The following is a 15,482-nucleotide window of genomic DNA, read 5'->3' on the forward strand; positions in this document are numbered from 1 at the left end:
AGAGCTTGAGATTAGTAGACCAATCATACTAGCAAAGAGCTTTATAAGATCCGGTAAGTGATCTTGTAAAGCTCTTCCAGTAATCCAGGAATTTTTGCGCTTTGCAGTCTCTTTTTGTGTTTTTTCTGCTTCATAGTTGTCTTGAAAAATGGGCTTCCACCCAATGTTTTCCCCGAGATCCTCGATTTCCAATGTTGACCTTTGAGCAATTTGTTTTGTGATTTTATCCCACAAGGGGGCGTGGCTCCTAGTGGGGTCACTCACGGGTGTGGCTCCTAGTGGGGTCACCCACGGGGTGTGGCTCCTAGTGGGGTCACTCACGGAGTGTGGATCCTAGTAGGGTCGCCCACGGGTGTGGCTCCTTGTGAGGTCACCCACGGGTGTGGCTCCTAGTGAGGTCGCCCACGGGGTGTTGCTCCTAGTGGGATAACCTATGGTATGTGGCTCCTAGTGGGGTCACCCACGGGGTGTGGCTCCTAGTAGGGTCACCCACGGGTATGGCTCCTAGTGGGGTCACCCACGGGTGTAGCTCCTAGTGGGGTCACCCACGGGTGTGGCTCCTAGTGGGGTCACCCACGGGTGTGACTCCTAGTGGGGTAACCTACGGAGTGTGGCTCCTAATGCATGACCCGCTGGGCATTGCTCTAAGTAGCACAACCTAAGAAACATAGCTTCCTATGGCGGTGTGGAGCCACACCTCCACTATAGAGGTGTGGTTCCCAACGGAACAACCCGAGAGCCATATCTCTATTTGGCACCACAATGGGGGCGAGGGGATGTGGCTCCCATGGGCACGACCCACTGAAGTGAGAAGGGGTGGGAAAGTGGCTCGAGCAGTCTGGGACTCATTCCTGCCAGGGAGTCAGTGTGAAGTGGCTCTTCCTGGCTCCCAGGACTGGTAGACCTGGCCAAGGGCAGGTAGACGCAGCCGGTGCACAGTGATCAAGGGTCAGCCGCCGTCACCACTGTCAGTCTCCCATCAACATGGCCTCAGTCATTCTTCTGTTATCCCGGTAAGAATGTGTTGGCCTCACCCGAGCCAATGCACCCTTGGCATAGGGCTGGCCGGTCGTGGGCAAGCAGGACCGGCCAGTGGACAGAGTGAGGCAGCTTCGACCAGGCCGGGGCTGCCGTGGGGGTCTTCTCGGTAGCCACGACAAAAAATATTATCGCTAGAAGGCAATTTTTGTTCCGTGGTTGGAGCCGGTTAGCTTCCCACTACTGCCAGACACTTTCCCGCCTACCTGGATGCTGCCGCCCCTCCCTCACCTGTCGTAGCCGCCCATGGATGCTGCCGCCCCGCCCTCACCTGTCGCAGCCGCCCATGATTGGCCTAGATGCCAAGGTGGGCGTGGCTGGGGGAGGCCGAGCCGGGAAGTGAGCCAATGAGAGTGTCAGGAGGGAGGCGTGGTGAGGGTGTGGAGGTACGAGACTGTGGTAGTGCAGGTGTGGTGGTGTGGTGTCCCCCGGAGTGTGGGACCGTGGGTGGTGGGCGCGCGGTGGGGGGCGGGGACCTGACCACGCCGCAAGCTGGCCGACAGTCCCGCCGCAGCGGTCGCACACGCCGCATCCCTCAACGCGCACTCCGCACCGCCCACATTACGCCCGCCTTCACCACAAGGTGCGCACACACCTCACACGTTTCCCGAAGATCAATCCCTCCCTTTCCCCTTAAAAAAAAATGAACATTGCTGCTTGATGCTTTTCAGATCCATATACGTCGAGTAGGTCCTATATGGACTGCTCAAAGTGCATTTGTATTTAAATATTTCCTCCTGTCACAGCTGGATATTCTGATTCAGTTCGGTACTCCTCAAGATATGTGCCTAGGTCGTGCATTCCCTTGTGGTGTCCCCTCTATGTGTGGTTCTAAATCCTCGTCTTTGAATTTGCAGGTTCGGTCCGGTGTCTAAGACCAAACCGCCCCATCAAAAGTGCTAAGAAGGATATGTGGCTAGCGAGACAGTGATAACAAAATTATTACAAAAATAAGAGATACAACAAAAATAACATTGACAATTTCATGCTCTACCGCGGATGTTATCGAGTGATGTGACAAAATCGTTTATCTTGGAGAGACAGCATCAAGACGCAGGTTCGATCCCCTTCAGTGAATCGTCCTTCGAGAAATTTGACACCAGGTTTGACCAGCTGGATTCTGAGAAACAAGTAATAGCCTAACTGTTCACAGTCTCATGTGAGGTGTTTATGTCTCCTGTCAATCAAAAAAGGAGCATAATAATAATAATAATTAAAGCAAAAATAATAGCAAATCCCAATATATTATAACGGAAAACTGTTTACGATCATAAACTACTATCAGTAATGCCAAATATAAAAGTCTATGGTTGAAAAATCTACTAAGACATCTATCGAGAACGGGAGCCTACAACTAGTGTATCGTATACACTGTACTTCTCACCATACCTTTGGCATCCGGTCCCCTCGTCGTTTACAGCAACGACATCAACAGAAGCAAAGGTACCCTCTACAGAAGCTAGTCACCGCAGCACCAGTAAGAAGTACCAGTTATTTAAACATCAAATATAGAAGTAGATATATATAATCGAGAATAACTTCAGCCCCATATCGTCAAGGCTGACCAATGTAACAGCAGCTGATCATATCCACAAGATAGCTTGGCTCCCAACCTCATACCCACGAGTGAGCTAAGCTCCCAACCTCATACCCACGAGCGAGCTAAGCTCCCAACCTCATACCCACGAGTGAGCTAAGCTCCCAACCTCATACTCCAAGAAACAAAATCTTCAACTATTCCACTACTTCAACAAGACCATTAAGCCTCACCACCATAGCAGTAACTGGAAAACCAATCCGAAGCAGCAGAAAGAGCCACAACATCACCTACACCAAGCAGAAAAGCCAAATTAGCTGCTCACAACAACAGAAGAGGCTTAAGAGCCCCTTACAACGTCAGGAAGCACTCCAAAAGCCACTTACAGCCGCAGCAGTAACACTATTCGACGTTAACCTTCAACAGCACCATCAGAACCCACAAGAGAAATCCTTACAAGTGCACCAGAGGAGCCAATTTCCGTTAAGAGCACAGCCACCAGAGGTCCAGAATCACCTCCCTTGCAGCCCACGGCAACGGAGCCACCACGCCGCTGCAGGCCATGACGCCAGACTGCCCAATGTCTCCAGGGGAACAAGAAACGCCCGATCTCATATGCAAGTAGGTCTCCTAATCATTTCACCAGCAATGTATTAAAACCTTTTCCATTTAGCTTGTTCAAATCAGGACTATATATATATTTTTTTGTTGCCCCCCCCCCCACCCACCACCAACAAACCCTTTGAATGCTGCCCAAGGTTCTTCTTCCGCCATTGATTTCTAACACGCCCCCTTAAGAAATTAGCCATTTGAAAATGTTCTGAAACTTTTAAAACATCTTCAGAAGCATCAAATTCCAGCGAAGCCATTATGCTGACTAATTGAATTGGTTCTGTAATTCCTATATAGTGCCTGTGGTTAAATACCTTCCAAACCTGCCTCGGTTTTTCTATAGTCTACCAATAAGGTCCGCCAGGGATCACTTATTGACTCCATCTGTTTCGACCTCTCTCCTGGATAGCATAGGTAGGTAGCATAGCATCTTAGGGAAATAACAGAGGTGTCAGGTACCTTCCTCCAGGCCACTTGATTTGATATCCATCGAGCGAGTGTTCACTTTCGCGTTTTTTTTCTTCAGTCAAATGACTGTAATCCTTTGTGTTGGATACCAAAGCAATACACGTTTATATAAACTCAAGGTAAGGTTCAGAGCATAAGAAGTTGTACTACGTCTAATAAATTTTTGAAAGAAGTAAAAGTAGTACTAAAGTAGTGCATGTTCTGAGTGTAGCAGCTGAGGCAACACCGCTAATAATGGTAGTTTTTGTCACACTGTTGCAACAGCAGTCATGGTAGTTTGTGTTGTTATGGGAGCAGCAGCAGTAAAAGTGGTGCTAATAGAAGGAGTCGTTGTATTAGTGACTGTTGTCAAAGCAGGTCACTAATGATAGCAGGTCACTCTAATAGCAGCAAAATAGTGCTAAAAGATGTTGTAATTGCAGCAAAATAATGCTAGTAGCAGCTGTTATGATCGCCAAAGAGTCGAAGCAATAGCCTTTACAATAGTCCTAGCAGCAGCACGAGTAATGAATTTAACAAAATTCGTCAACAATCATCTCAAGATTGTTGGCTAAGCACAAAACCCACTTAAACCTCTTTGAGGGACGTAAATCTGTTCAGCTGTTCAGGAATACCAGTGCTAACAGTACACAATAAAAGCACATTGACGTGATGTATCAATGAGAAAATCAGTAGAAGCCGTGAGGTGGATTTGACCATATAGGCCTGTGGACTATATGGCGCTAGCTTGGGAGTACTCAAGTGACAGGGTTCGAATCCTCCTCATGGCTCCCATTGATTTGTCTCAGTAATACCAGTGTTGACACCAGAGAAATTTTCACGCCATCGTACTGAAGTAACTTCAAGCATGAGGATACGATAACATATACTTACACTGGCAGATGTAAAGGAGGGAGCTGGGGTAGGATAAATAAATATAGAATAGGAAGAGGGAGACAACAGAAAATGTAGTTTAATTAAAAGTAGGAAGATTGGGAAAAATTCCTTCATGTCTTATATTGACTCTTGGCGAGTTAGAGGCCCAGATGGTCCGAAACGTCCGTACATGCATTTATTTGCATATATGTGGGGGGTTGGGCCATTTGCTTTCAGTCATGATTGTGTGGTTCATACTCTGCAGTCGATGGACAATGAAACAATGCAGTTTAAAACTACATTATTTTTTTTAAATGCAATGCATGAGTGTAACGCCGAGATATACTACACAGATTTGTATGAGGAAAACATAAATGAATGCCTCATAAATCTGGACAAATGTTTCCCTCCCGCTTATTAAACTCATAGTAAGCGTCTCTCTCTTTCTCTCTCTCTTTCTCTCTCCCTCTCTCTCTCTCTCTCTCTCTCTCTCTCTCTCTCTCTCTCTCTCTCTCTCTCTCTCTCTCTCTCTCTCTCTCTCTCTCTCTCTCTCTCTCTCTCTCTCTCTCTCTCTCTTTCTCTCTCTCTCTCTCTCTTTCACACACATACACACAGCTTATGAAACTAGACCACGTCTACCTCACCAGCCTGAAAAAGAGAAAGAAAATATAAGGGATTCATAACAACGTACTGTATACGATTTTAAGGAGATTTTGCACTGCAGACTAAAAGGAATGTTCAAAGCTAGAAACAACGCACGACGGGGGCTCTTATGACATGTAAAGACTCAAATGAATCGCAGAGTTGAAGAAAAATTCATTTTTCATTGTAATTGGCATTAATGTATTGAGTGAGTCTAATGAAGGCCAACTCATTTTAAATGCAATTATGTAATAGGACAGGGAGAGAAGTCATTGCATTACATCTATGTCAGAACATATAGGTAAGTGTCTAGGTAAGTATACATACATTATATATATATATATATATATATATATATATATATATATATATATATATATATATATATATATATATATATATATATATATATATATATAATTTCGCTTTTAAATTAATGACCCTTGACGGACGGTCGTCTAAAATTTCAGCAATTTAAGCAGTGCATATCTGTCAATCTTATTTAGAGTATAGAGCCAAAATAATTGTGTGGTCTGTTGCTTTATAGGGTATTGTAATTTTCTACTGCTTTCATGGCTTCTGTTGTCTGGTTTTGTTGGTTTATATGTGAGGGGGGGGGGGTACTCACCTTGTTGTACTAAGCTAATTGTGTTTGTGGGGGTTGAGCACTGGGTCTTTGATCCCTCCTCTCAACTGTCAATCAACTGGTGTACAGGTTCATGAGCCTACTGGGCTCTATCATATCTACACTTGAAACTGTGCATGGAGTCTGCCTCCACCACCTCACTACCTAATGCAGTGTGTGTGTGTGTGTGTGTGTGTGTGTGTGTGTGTGTGTGTGTGTGTGTGTGTGTGTGTGTGTGTGTGTGTGTGTGTGTGTGTGTGTGTGTGTGTGTGTGTGTGAACATTATGCCCTCCCTCTCTCCTCTCTTCTAACAAAAGAAACTTTGATTAGATCTTGCACTCTGAACGAGTACTGCCGTTTGACTATCTGTGTTTGACACGGTTGTCACGTGTTGACTGTCACTGTTAGGAGGTCATGGGTTATGTGACGTTAAGAAAACAGCTGTCACGACTTTCCTCTTAAGTAGAACTACTGATCGTTCGTCTTCTGAGTGAGATAACAGTTACCTATTGTTACTTGTTCTCTTGTCTCTCTCTCTCGATCCTTTTCCTCTTCCTTTCTCCTTTCTTTATTTTCTGTCTGTCTGTCTGTCTGTCTGTCTGTCTGTCTGTCTGTCTGTCTGTCTGTCTGTCGATCTTTTCTCTCTCAATAAGAGCAATAGTAATAGTGTTAATAACTGTAAAATTAAAAGTGTTAAATTTTGAGATAATATTAAGGTTAATAAGAGAAACTATAATAGGGTTAATCTAAGTAATAGTAATAGGATTAACAAGAATAATCATAATGGGGTAATTAGAGTAATAATAATAGGGCTAATATGAGTAATATTATTAGTGTGTTATAATTATTCTATAATAATTATAATTATTATTACAATAAAAGTGTAATAATAATGATAGAGCTAATAAGAGTTAAAATAATAAGATTAATAAATGAAATCATATAATGGTTAATAACAGTATTCATAATATAATCAATAAGATAACTAATAATAAGGTTATCAATAGTAATAAAAATAAGATTAGTAAGTGTAATAAGGACAGAATTATTAAGAATAATAATTTCAGTGATTATATAAGTGACAGTAATTGTATACCTATGAATAACTACAACAGTTTTCATTGGAGTTATTATAAGATAACTATTAATAGAGATATTTCTTAGAGTAAAAATTATTGCAATAGAAGCTGTCACTGACATTGTCAATAGAAATAATAACTCACATTCTCAATAGAATCTAAACAATAACAAGCTCAAGAACAACTTCAAAAGACAAGAACAAAAAATAACAAAGGGATCAAAAATGATAACAGTCAGAAAATTTGTGTCAGTGGCATCCAGAACAGTTACAATACCTAAACGCTACCGTCAATAACATTGGTAATTACTGGATAATAACAATAACACGACAGAAATAACATTGGCAATAACTTATCAATAACAACAAGAATAATAACTAGACAATAACACGAATAACAGTTACCATAACTAAGCAATAACAAGAAAGATAATTATGCCATAACAAGAAAAATAACAATGCCATAACTAAGCAATAACAAGAACATTATACATATAATATAGATAACTATAATAACAGTTGCAATAACCAGTCACTAACAAAAAGTTTAGAAAATGACAGTAGAAATAACAATAAGAAAAGCAATATTTTTAATTAATAAAAACAAAAGGAATAACAGATTCATCAATAACAGTAGCAATAACAGTGCCATCAATAACACTAAAAATGACAGTGCCATCAATAACACTAGCAATAACAGATTCATCAATAACACTAGCAATAACAGATTCATCAATAACACTAGCAATAACAGTGCCATCAATAACACTAGCAATAACAGATTCATGAATAACACTAGCAATAACAGTGCCATCAATAACAGTAGCAATAACAGTGCCATCAATAACAGTAGCAATAACAGTGCTATCAATAACACTAACAATGACAGTGCCATCAATAACACTAGCAATAACAGATTCATCAATAACACTAGCAATAACAGATTCATCAATAACACTAGCAATAGCAGTGCCATCAATAACACTAGCAATAACAGATTCATGAATAACACTAGCAATAACAGTGCCATCAATAACAGTAGCAATAACAGTGCCATCAATAACAGTAGCAATAACAGTGCCATCAATAACACTAACAATAACAGTGCCATCAATAACACTAGCAATAACAGATTCATCAATAACACTAGCAATAACAGATTCATCAATAACACTAGCAATAACAGTGCCATCAATAACAGTAGCAATAACAGAGCCATCAATAACACTAGCAATAACAGTGCCATCAATAACAGTAGCAATAACAGTGCCATCAATAACACTAGCAATAACAGTGCCATCAATAACACTAACAATAACAGTGCCATCAATTACACTAACAATAACAGTGCCATCAATAACACTAACAATAACAGTGCCATCAATAACACTAACAATAACACTAACAATAACAGTGCCATCAATAACAGTGCCATCAATAACAGTGCCAAAAACACAATCAATTCCAACCAGCACTGACACTAACAATCATAGACAAACAATGAGGTCAACTTGAGAGGGGAAGAGCGTCATTTTTTCCTTGTTTGTGTTACGTGGGAAAGTTGTCGGGGGAGAGAGGGAGGGGTAGGTAGGGAGAGGGGAAAGGGGGGAAGGAGGGGGAGGAAAGAGGGGACGGAGGGAAGGGGAAAGAGGAAAGGGGGGGAAGAAAAGGGGAAGGTTGGGTGAGGGGAAAGTGGTTACTTCCATGTTTGAAATATGTGGATGAGCTTTGCAGCCGCCGTAGGGAAGGGAGAATACAGGAAAGGGAAGGAGGAAAATGGGAAAGAGAGGAATGAAGGAAAGGGAGGAGGAGGAGAAGAGAAATGGAGGAATATGGGGAGGAGGAGATGACTAGAGGAAAGGGGGGAGAAGGAGGAGAGAATGAGGTGGAAGAGGAGAGAAATAAAGGAACAGGAGAGGATAAGAATAGAGGAAGAGGAGAAGAAAGGAGGAAGAAGCAATTGAACACGTGTGAAGATAAATATGAAAATAAAATTTTATAGTTTGAGGTCGCAAAGTTTACACTTAATTGTAAAAATATTATTTTAATTAGTTAATATTGTTGTTATATTAAAAAAAAATGTTGTTCCATAAAGTTCTTGACATGTTACATAATTTGTTACAACAATTAATAACATTTTCTAATAAATAACTAATAAAAAACTCAAATAATAACAATAAAGGATTACCATACTTATTCAGTCTTGGTATCTGAAGTGATTGATAATAATATTATCTTCAATTTGGAGGGATTTACAAAGATTACGTTTAATTATTTTCAATAATGGAACTACAGAGTAATCATTAAATGGTTATCTTTGTCGAGTGCTGCAAGAGTGATGGTAGTTGTGGTGGTGGTAGTTGGGGGTGGTGGTAGTTGGGGGTGGTGGTAGGGTAGGTGGTAGCAATGGGAGTAGTGGTAGGAGAGGAGGTAATAATCAAGAAAATGGTAGTAGTGGTAGTGGTAGTTAAAATGGTAGTAGTGCTGAGGTGGTAGCAGAAACGATAGTAAAGGGAAATGGTGGCAGGTATTGGGGCTGGTAATAATGAGGGGGGTGGTAGTAGTTAAGGAAGTGGTAATAGGGGGGTGGTAGTAGTTAAGGAAGTGGTAATAGGGGGGTGGTAGTAGTTAAGGAAGTGGTAATAGGGGGGTGGTAGTAGTTAAGGAAGTGGTAATAGGGGGTGGTAGTAGTTAAGGAAGTGGTAATAGGGGGGTGGTAGTAGTTAAGGAAGTGGTAATAGGGGGGTGGTAGTAGTTAAGGAAGTGGTAATAGGGGGGTGGTAGTAGTTAAGGAAGTGGTAATAGGGGGGTGGTAGTAGTTAAGGAAGTGGTAATAGGGGGTGGTAGTAGTTAAGGAAGTGGTAATAGGGGGGTGGTAGTAGTTAAGGAAGTGGTAATAGGGGGTGGTAGTAGTTAAGGAAGTGGTAATAGGGGGGTGGTAGTAGTTAAGGAAGTGGTAATAGGGGGTGGTAGTAGTTAAGGAAGTGGTAATAGGGGGGGTGGTAGTAGTTAAGGAAGTGGTAATAGGGGCAGGGCGATTATTAGGCATTAATCCGTAATGCTGGTATCAGTAGTAATAGTAGTAGTGGGCATTAGCAGTATCAGTAAACGAATCACTGATACTAATGGCAGCCAAGGCAGCATCATTATCACTGTTATAAGTTGCAGTAGAAGTAACAACCATAGTTATATTTCACTAGCAGCAAGGCGCCATACAGTGAGCAGGTTCTGAAACCAATAATCAGTGCTACACAGCTATCAGCTTCAGCAGAGCACAGCAGGCAACTGTATTAAAACCCTCACTAAAATAGGTACTACTCTCTTCTCTCTCTCTCTCTCTCTCTCTCTCTCTCTCTCTCTCTCTCTCTCTCTCTCTCTCTCTCTCTCTCTCTCTCTCTCTTTCTCTCTCTCTCTCTCTCATTGAACCACTTCCTTTCATGAATTAACTCTTCAGGATATAAAACATTTTCCTCTGTCTATCACTCTCTACTTTGTTTATATTCATACTGAAATATTTGCGTAGGCAATCAAAGACGCAAAGCTGGCTAGTTTGAGGTGCGTCACGAAGTGTGTGTGTACGGCGCTATTGGTGGCGGTAGTGAGTCATTACGCCAGGGGTGTGTGGGTCCAGTGATGGGTAGGGAGCAGGGGTGTGTGTGGGTCCAGTGATGGGTAGGGAGGGAGGGGTGTGTGGGTCCAGTGAGGGGTAGGGAGCGAGGGGTGTGTGTGGGTCCAGTGATGGGTAGGGAGCCAGGTGTGTGTGGGTCCAGTGAGGGGTAGGGAGCGAGGGGTGTGTGTGGGTCCAGTGAGGGGATTATTAAGATGCTGAGGCCAGCCTCCGTGAGCCTGTCCTCTCTGGCCGCCAGATCTGCTGAGTTGTTCATTATTTGTAAACTGATTGTTGTCGATATTTTCTTATTTGTTGTTGTTAATGTGAATTGTTGCAGTTGTAGTTAATGTAATTATTATCTCTCTCTCTCTCTCTCTCTCTCTCTCTCTCTCTCTCTCTCTCTCTCTCTCTCTCTCTCTCTCTCTCTCTCTCTCTCTCTCTCTCTCTCTCTCTCTCTCTCTCTCGCTCTCTCTCTCTCTGCCTTCTTTTACTGACACTATTTTACGTTCTATAAGTCCTTAGTCCATTTCTTCGAGTTCTGATTCTGTACAATTAATATAAAATATCTTCAAGGAAAAATAATATAATTTATGTTTCTGAAAGTGTGAGTGTGTGTGTACTCACCTAGTTCTTCTCACCTAGTTGTGCTTGCGAGGGTTAAGCTCTGGCTCTTTGGTCCCGCCTCTCGACTGTCAATCAACTCTTGTACAGATTGCTGAGCCTATTGGGCTGTGTCATATCTACATTTGAAACTGTGTATGGAGTCAGCCTCCACCACATCATTGCCTAATGCATTCCATCTGTTAACTACTCTGACACTGAAAAAGTTCTTTCTAACGTCCATGTGGCTCATTTAGGTACTCAGTTTCCTCCTGTGTCCCCTTGTTTACTTTCTACCCGTGTTAAACAGTTTATCCTTATCTACCCTGTCAATTCCACTGAGAAGTTTGTAGGTAGTGATCATGTCTCCCCTTACATTTCTGTATTCCAGAGTCGTGAGGTGTATTTCACGCAGCCTTTCCTCGTAACTCATGCCTCATAGTACTAGGACTGTATGTATGTGTGTACTCACTTAGTTGTGCTTACGAGGGTTGAGCTCTGGCTCTTTAGTCCCGCCTAAGTCCTTCCTAATGTGTGTGTGTGTGTGTATGTGTGTGTGTGTGTGTGTGTGTGTGTGTGTGTGTGTGTGTGTGTGTGTGTGTGTGTGTGTGTGTGTGTGTGTGTGTGTGTGTGTGTGTGTGTGTGTGTGTGTGTGTGTGTGTGTGTGGACTCCTTTTTGTACTCACCTATTTGTGCCTGCAGGATCGAGCTCTAGCTGTCATTGCTCCTTCAGACCCTGTTGTCAAATGCAATGACTCCTGATCTGTTAATGATCTGTTTCTGAAGCTTAATCCACCCATGCCCTCTATTTCTCTTGGTACTCGTCGTAACATCTCCTTTTTTTCCACTTTGTCAACCCCCCCCCCCCCCCTAAGTATTTCGTATGTCTGTATCATGTCTGTCGCCTCCCTCTCTCTCATCTTTTTATCAGCTCCCTTAGGTCCATTTGTTTTTCTTTATACCTCATCGCTTATAATTCTGGGACGAGCCTCCTTGCAAACTTCTGTACCATTCCAAGTGTCCTTTTTCCTTTATGAGAGAGAGAGAGAGAGAGAGAGAGAGAGAGAGAGAGAGAGAGAGAGAGAGAGAGAGAGAGAGAGAGAGAGAGAGAGAGAGAGAGAGAGAGAGAGAGAGAGAGAGAGAGAGAGAGAGAGAGAGAGAGAGAGAGAGAGAGAGAGAGAGAGAGAGAGAGAGAGAGAGAGAGAGAGAGAGAGGAGACATGATCAAAACATAAAATAATAATTATTAACAGAGTGAAAAATGAAGAATTGTTCACAATGAATACATACAAACAGAACAAGAGGGCTTGGACGGAATTTCGAATTTTTGATTCAGAAATGCTAGAACGTTTGTTTTGCATTTCTTGCATAGAGGGAAATGGAACGAACTAAACTAACAGACAGAAGAACCGAATTTCACTCACGATTTCAGTATCACATATGATAGAAAAACAGGTCGGGAATCATTGCGTTAGACAACCTCAGAGGAAACTCGGGAGGGTCAAAGATCAAGAGATCAACCATGCAGGTAAAACTATGTAAATACACACCTACGCATCCATACACCTATATTCAGATATACACTTATACACCCATCCCTCTATACACGCCCATACATTGCATCCCTCTACAGCACTCTATCCTCCCTCCACTCCTATGTCTGCAACACCGCACACTCTCAAGCCGTAAAACACCTCTATTCACTTGGCTTCGGCACGCTGTTTATGTGTGTGTGCGAGTGTGTGTATGTCTGAAATTGGACCCAGGCCCCCCCGCACACCAGCTGAGATGTACACACACACGCACACCCACACACACACACGCACAGCTGGGGGCCGGTCGTGGTGTTGGGTGTGCGTGTGTGTTGATCAGGTCAACGGGGAGTGGAGAGAGAGAGAGAGAGAGAGAGAGAGAGAGAGAGAGAGAAAGAGAGAGAGAGAGAGAGAGAGAGAGAGAGAGAGAGAGAGAGAGAGAGAGAGAGAGAGAGAGAGAGAGAGAGAGAGAGAGAGAGAGAGAGAGAGAGAGAGAGAGAGAGAGAAAGAGAGAGAGAGAGAGAGAGAGAGAGAGAGAGAGAGAGAGAGAGAGAGAGAGAGAGAGAGAGAGAGAGAGAGAGAGAGAGAGAGAGAGAGAGAGAGAGAGAGAGAGAGAGAGAGAGAGAGAGAGAGAGAGAGAGAGAGAGAGAGAGAGAGAGAGAGAGAGAGAGAGAGAGAGAGAGAGAGAGAGAGAGAAACTGAGTGTTCATTATTTTCGGGCCAAAACTATTTTTCCCACCACGGGGGTTTTAGGTTGATATGCGCAATTTTTCTTTACAAGCTGCACTGGACGAAAACAAATTATGAAACGTTAACTGTTTCATAATGTAAAAAAAAAAAGACATAAAAAACTGATGTCAAAAACTGACATCAGATTGACGCTATTCTTTTGTGTGCAACAGTAAACACACTTATTTTGTTTCTTATTATTTATATTTGTATTATTATTTCTATTATTATTAATGTTATTTCTGGCAGTTTTGGTACTGATGATATTGTCAGTTCTTCAACAGCCACCACAACCACTCCTACTACAACTAAATTACTACTGCTGCTTCTACTACTTCCACCACCACCACGACTACTACTACTACTACTACTACTACTGTTGCTAAAAGCCACTATTAAAGCTGCTAATTATACTACTACAACCAATATTACTGTTGCTACCGCTACTACTACGATTATTACTACTACTATTACTACTACCACAACTACTACTACTACTATGACCACTGCTATTACTACTGATCTTGATAACTACTGAACTGATAATGTCATTATTGTATTTAGTGATATTGACTGAGTCACGCAAACACGACAGTAATTGGCACTACCCAGTCACTACTATTTTTCATACTTATCAGTGACTCCGGGAAAAGTGATGTGCCCCTCCAACTAGTCCTGCTCGACCTGTTGTGTTATAATTTAACTTTTCTGACGTTCGAATTCTTTGTAAAACTTGTTAGAGGTGGCTCTCACAACTTATTCCTTCAGTGCATTAAATTGGTACTGAATATGTCCCTTACATTTCTTCGACTCATAACTAACGTTGTTGTTGTTGTTGTTATAGATTCAGCTACTGGGAACAAAAAAGTTCCAAGTAGCACGGGCTATGGTGAGCCCGTAGTGGACTTACCTGTCACAGGAGCGGGGCTGTAACTGAACGTCATTACTAACCAGTACGTATTAAATCACTTGCAGATGGGTCGGCTGTGGACTGGGCTTTGAGAGCCTGGACGAGCTGGTGTCGCATCTCACCGCTGCCCACGTGACCTCCCAGCACGGCGCTTTCTTCTGTTTTTGGCATGGGTGCTCCAGGACCAAGGGCTTCAACGCTAGGTATGTATGCAGCGGCACACCACCAAAGGGTTTCAATTCAGTTAGGTCTCCAGTAATGCAGATTCAAAGCTTTAATGCTTGATAGGTCTCCAGTGACCTGGAGCCAAGAGTTTCGAAGCTAGATAGATCTCTAGTGATCCCAGATTCGAGGATTTCAACGCTAGGCGAATACATTGGACCTGATCAAAGCCCTTAGAGCTAGGTAGGCATTTAGAGGTTTGGGACCAAGAGCTTCATCGCTAGGTAAGCTTACTGTGACTCAGGTCTAAGAGTTTTAATGCTAATGAGATCTCAGGTACTCCAAGACCAAAACGTTGAACTCTTTTGGGTCTCCGGTGATCCTGAAGAAAGAGGCTCAGTATGTAGACCTTCGGTTCCAAAGGGACAAATGCTTTAACGATGCGCTAGACCAAAGGGTTTCGACGCAAGTATTCCAAGATCAAAGGTGTCAAAATTGGTTTCAAAGGCTAAGGGTTATAGCTCTCAAGAGGTCTTACATAGAATAAATACTAGAGGATTAAAAGCTGAGGTAGACTTCAGATTCCCAAGAACAGGAGTCTTGAGCGGTATATAGACACAGGAATAGAGGGATGGAGAGCTGTGAGGGATCCAACCTTAAGGGACGTAGTATTGAAGGGACTTTGAGTACCATAGAGGCTTCACCGCTTCTTGATATTCAAAATTACTGAGATTGTGTAGAGATTTTGATGATGAATTAAGTCTGATTTTGAGCTGTCATGGAATAAAGTGTTTACATTTATATTTAGTAAAATAAATTGCACATGAAGGCCTTTGAAAGGTGAATTATTCATATTATTTATTCTTATTTGGCCACCAAGATTACAAGCCTACTGCTACTACTACTACTTATACTACTGCTTCTTTACTACTACAACTCCTTCTACTACTTCTCTACTACTACTACTACTACTACTACTACTACTACTACTACTACTACTACTACTACTAAGACTACTACTAATACTAATGAACTACCTCCTGCTCACACAGATACAAGATGCTTATCCACATCCGCACCCACAC

At 42.4% G+C, this 15,482-nt stretch overlaps 1 protein-coding gene across 1 annotated transcript in view; it reads left to right on the forward strand.

Annotated features, from left to right (window-relative positions):
- Positions 1-794: 794 nt before the first annotated feature.
- The window catches only part of LOC123762437 (zinc finger protein GLIS2-like), a 21,247-nt gene continuing 6,559 nt past the window's right edge, over positions 795-15,482 (forward strand). Inside the window, exons 1-4 of the mRNA XM_069325226.1 lie at positions 795-1,621; positions 1,896-3,196; positions 14,301-14,438; positions 15,450-15,482. The exon at positions 15,450-15,482 is cut by the window's right edge and continues 86 nt beyond it. Of these exons, the coding sequence (XP_069181327.1) occupies positions 3,138-3,196; positions 14,301-14,438; positions 15,450-15,482 (230 nt within the window). The 5' untranslated portion in view covers positions 795-1,621; positions 1,896-3,137. The remainder of the gene's footprint in view (positions 1,622-1,895; positions 3,197-14,300; positions 14,439-15,449) is intronic.

This window comes from Procambarus clarkii, chromosome 2, assembly GCF_040958095.1.
Source record: "Procambarus clarkii isolate CNS0578487 chromosome 2, FALCON_Pclarkii_2.0, whole genome shotgun sequence".
NCBI lineage: Eukaryota > Metazoa > Arthropoda > Malacostraca > Decapoda > Cambaridae > Procambarus > Procambarus clarkii.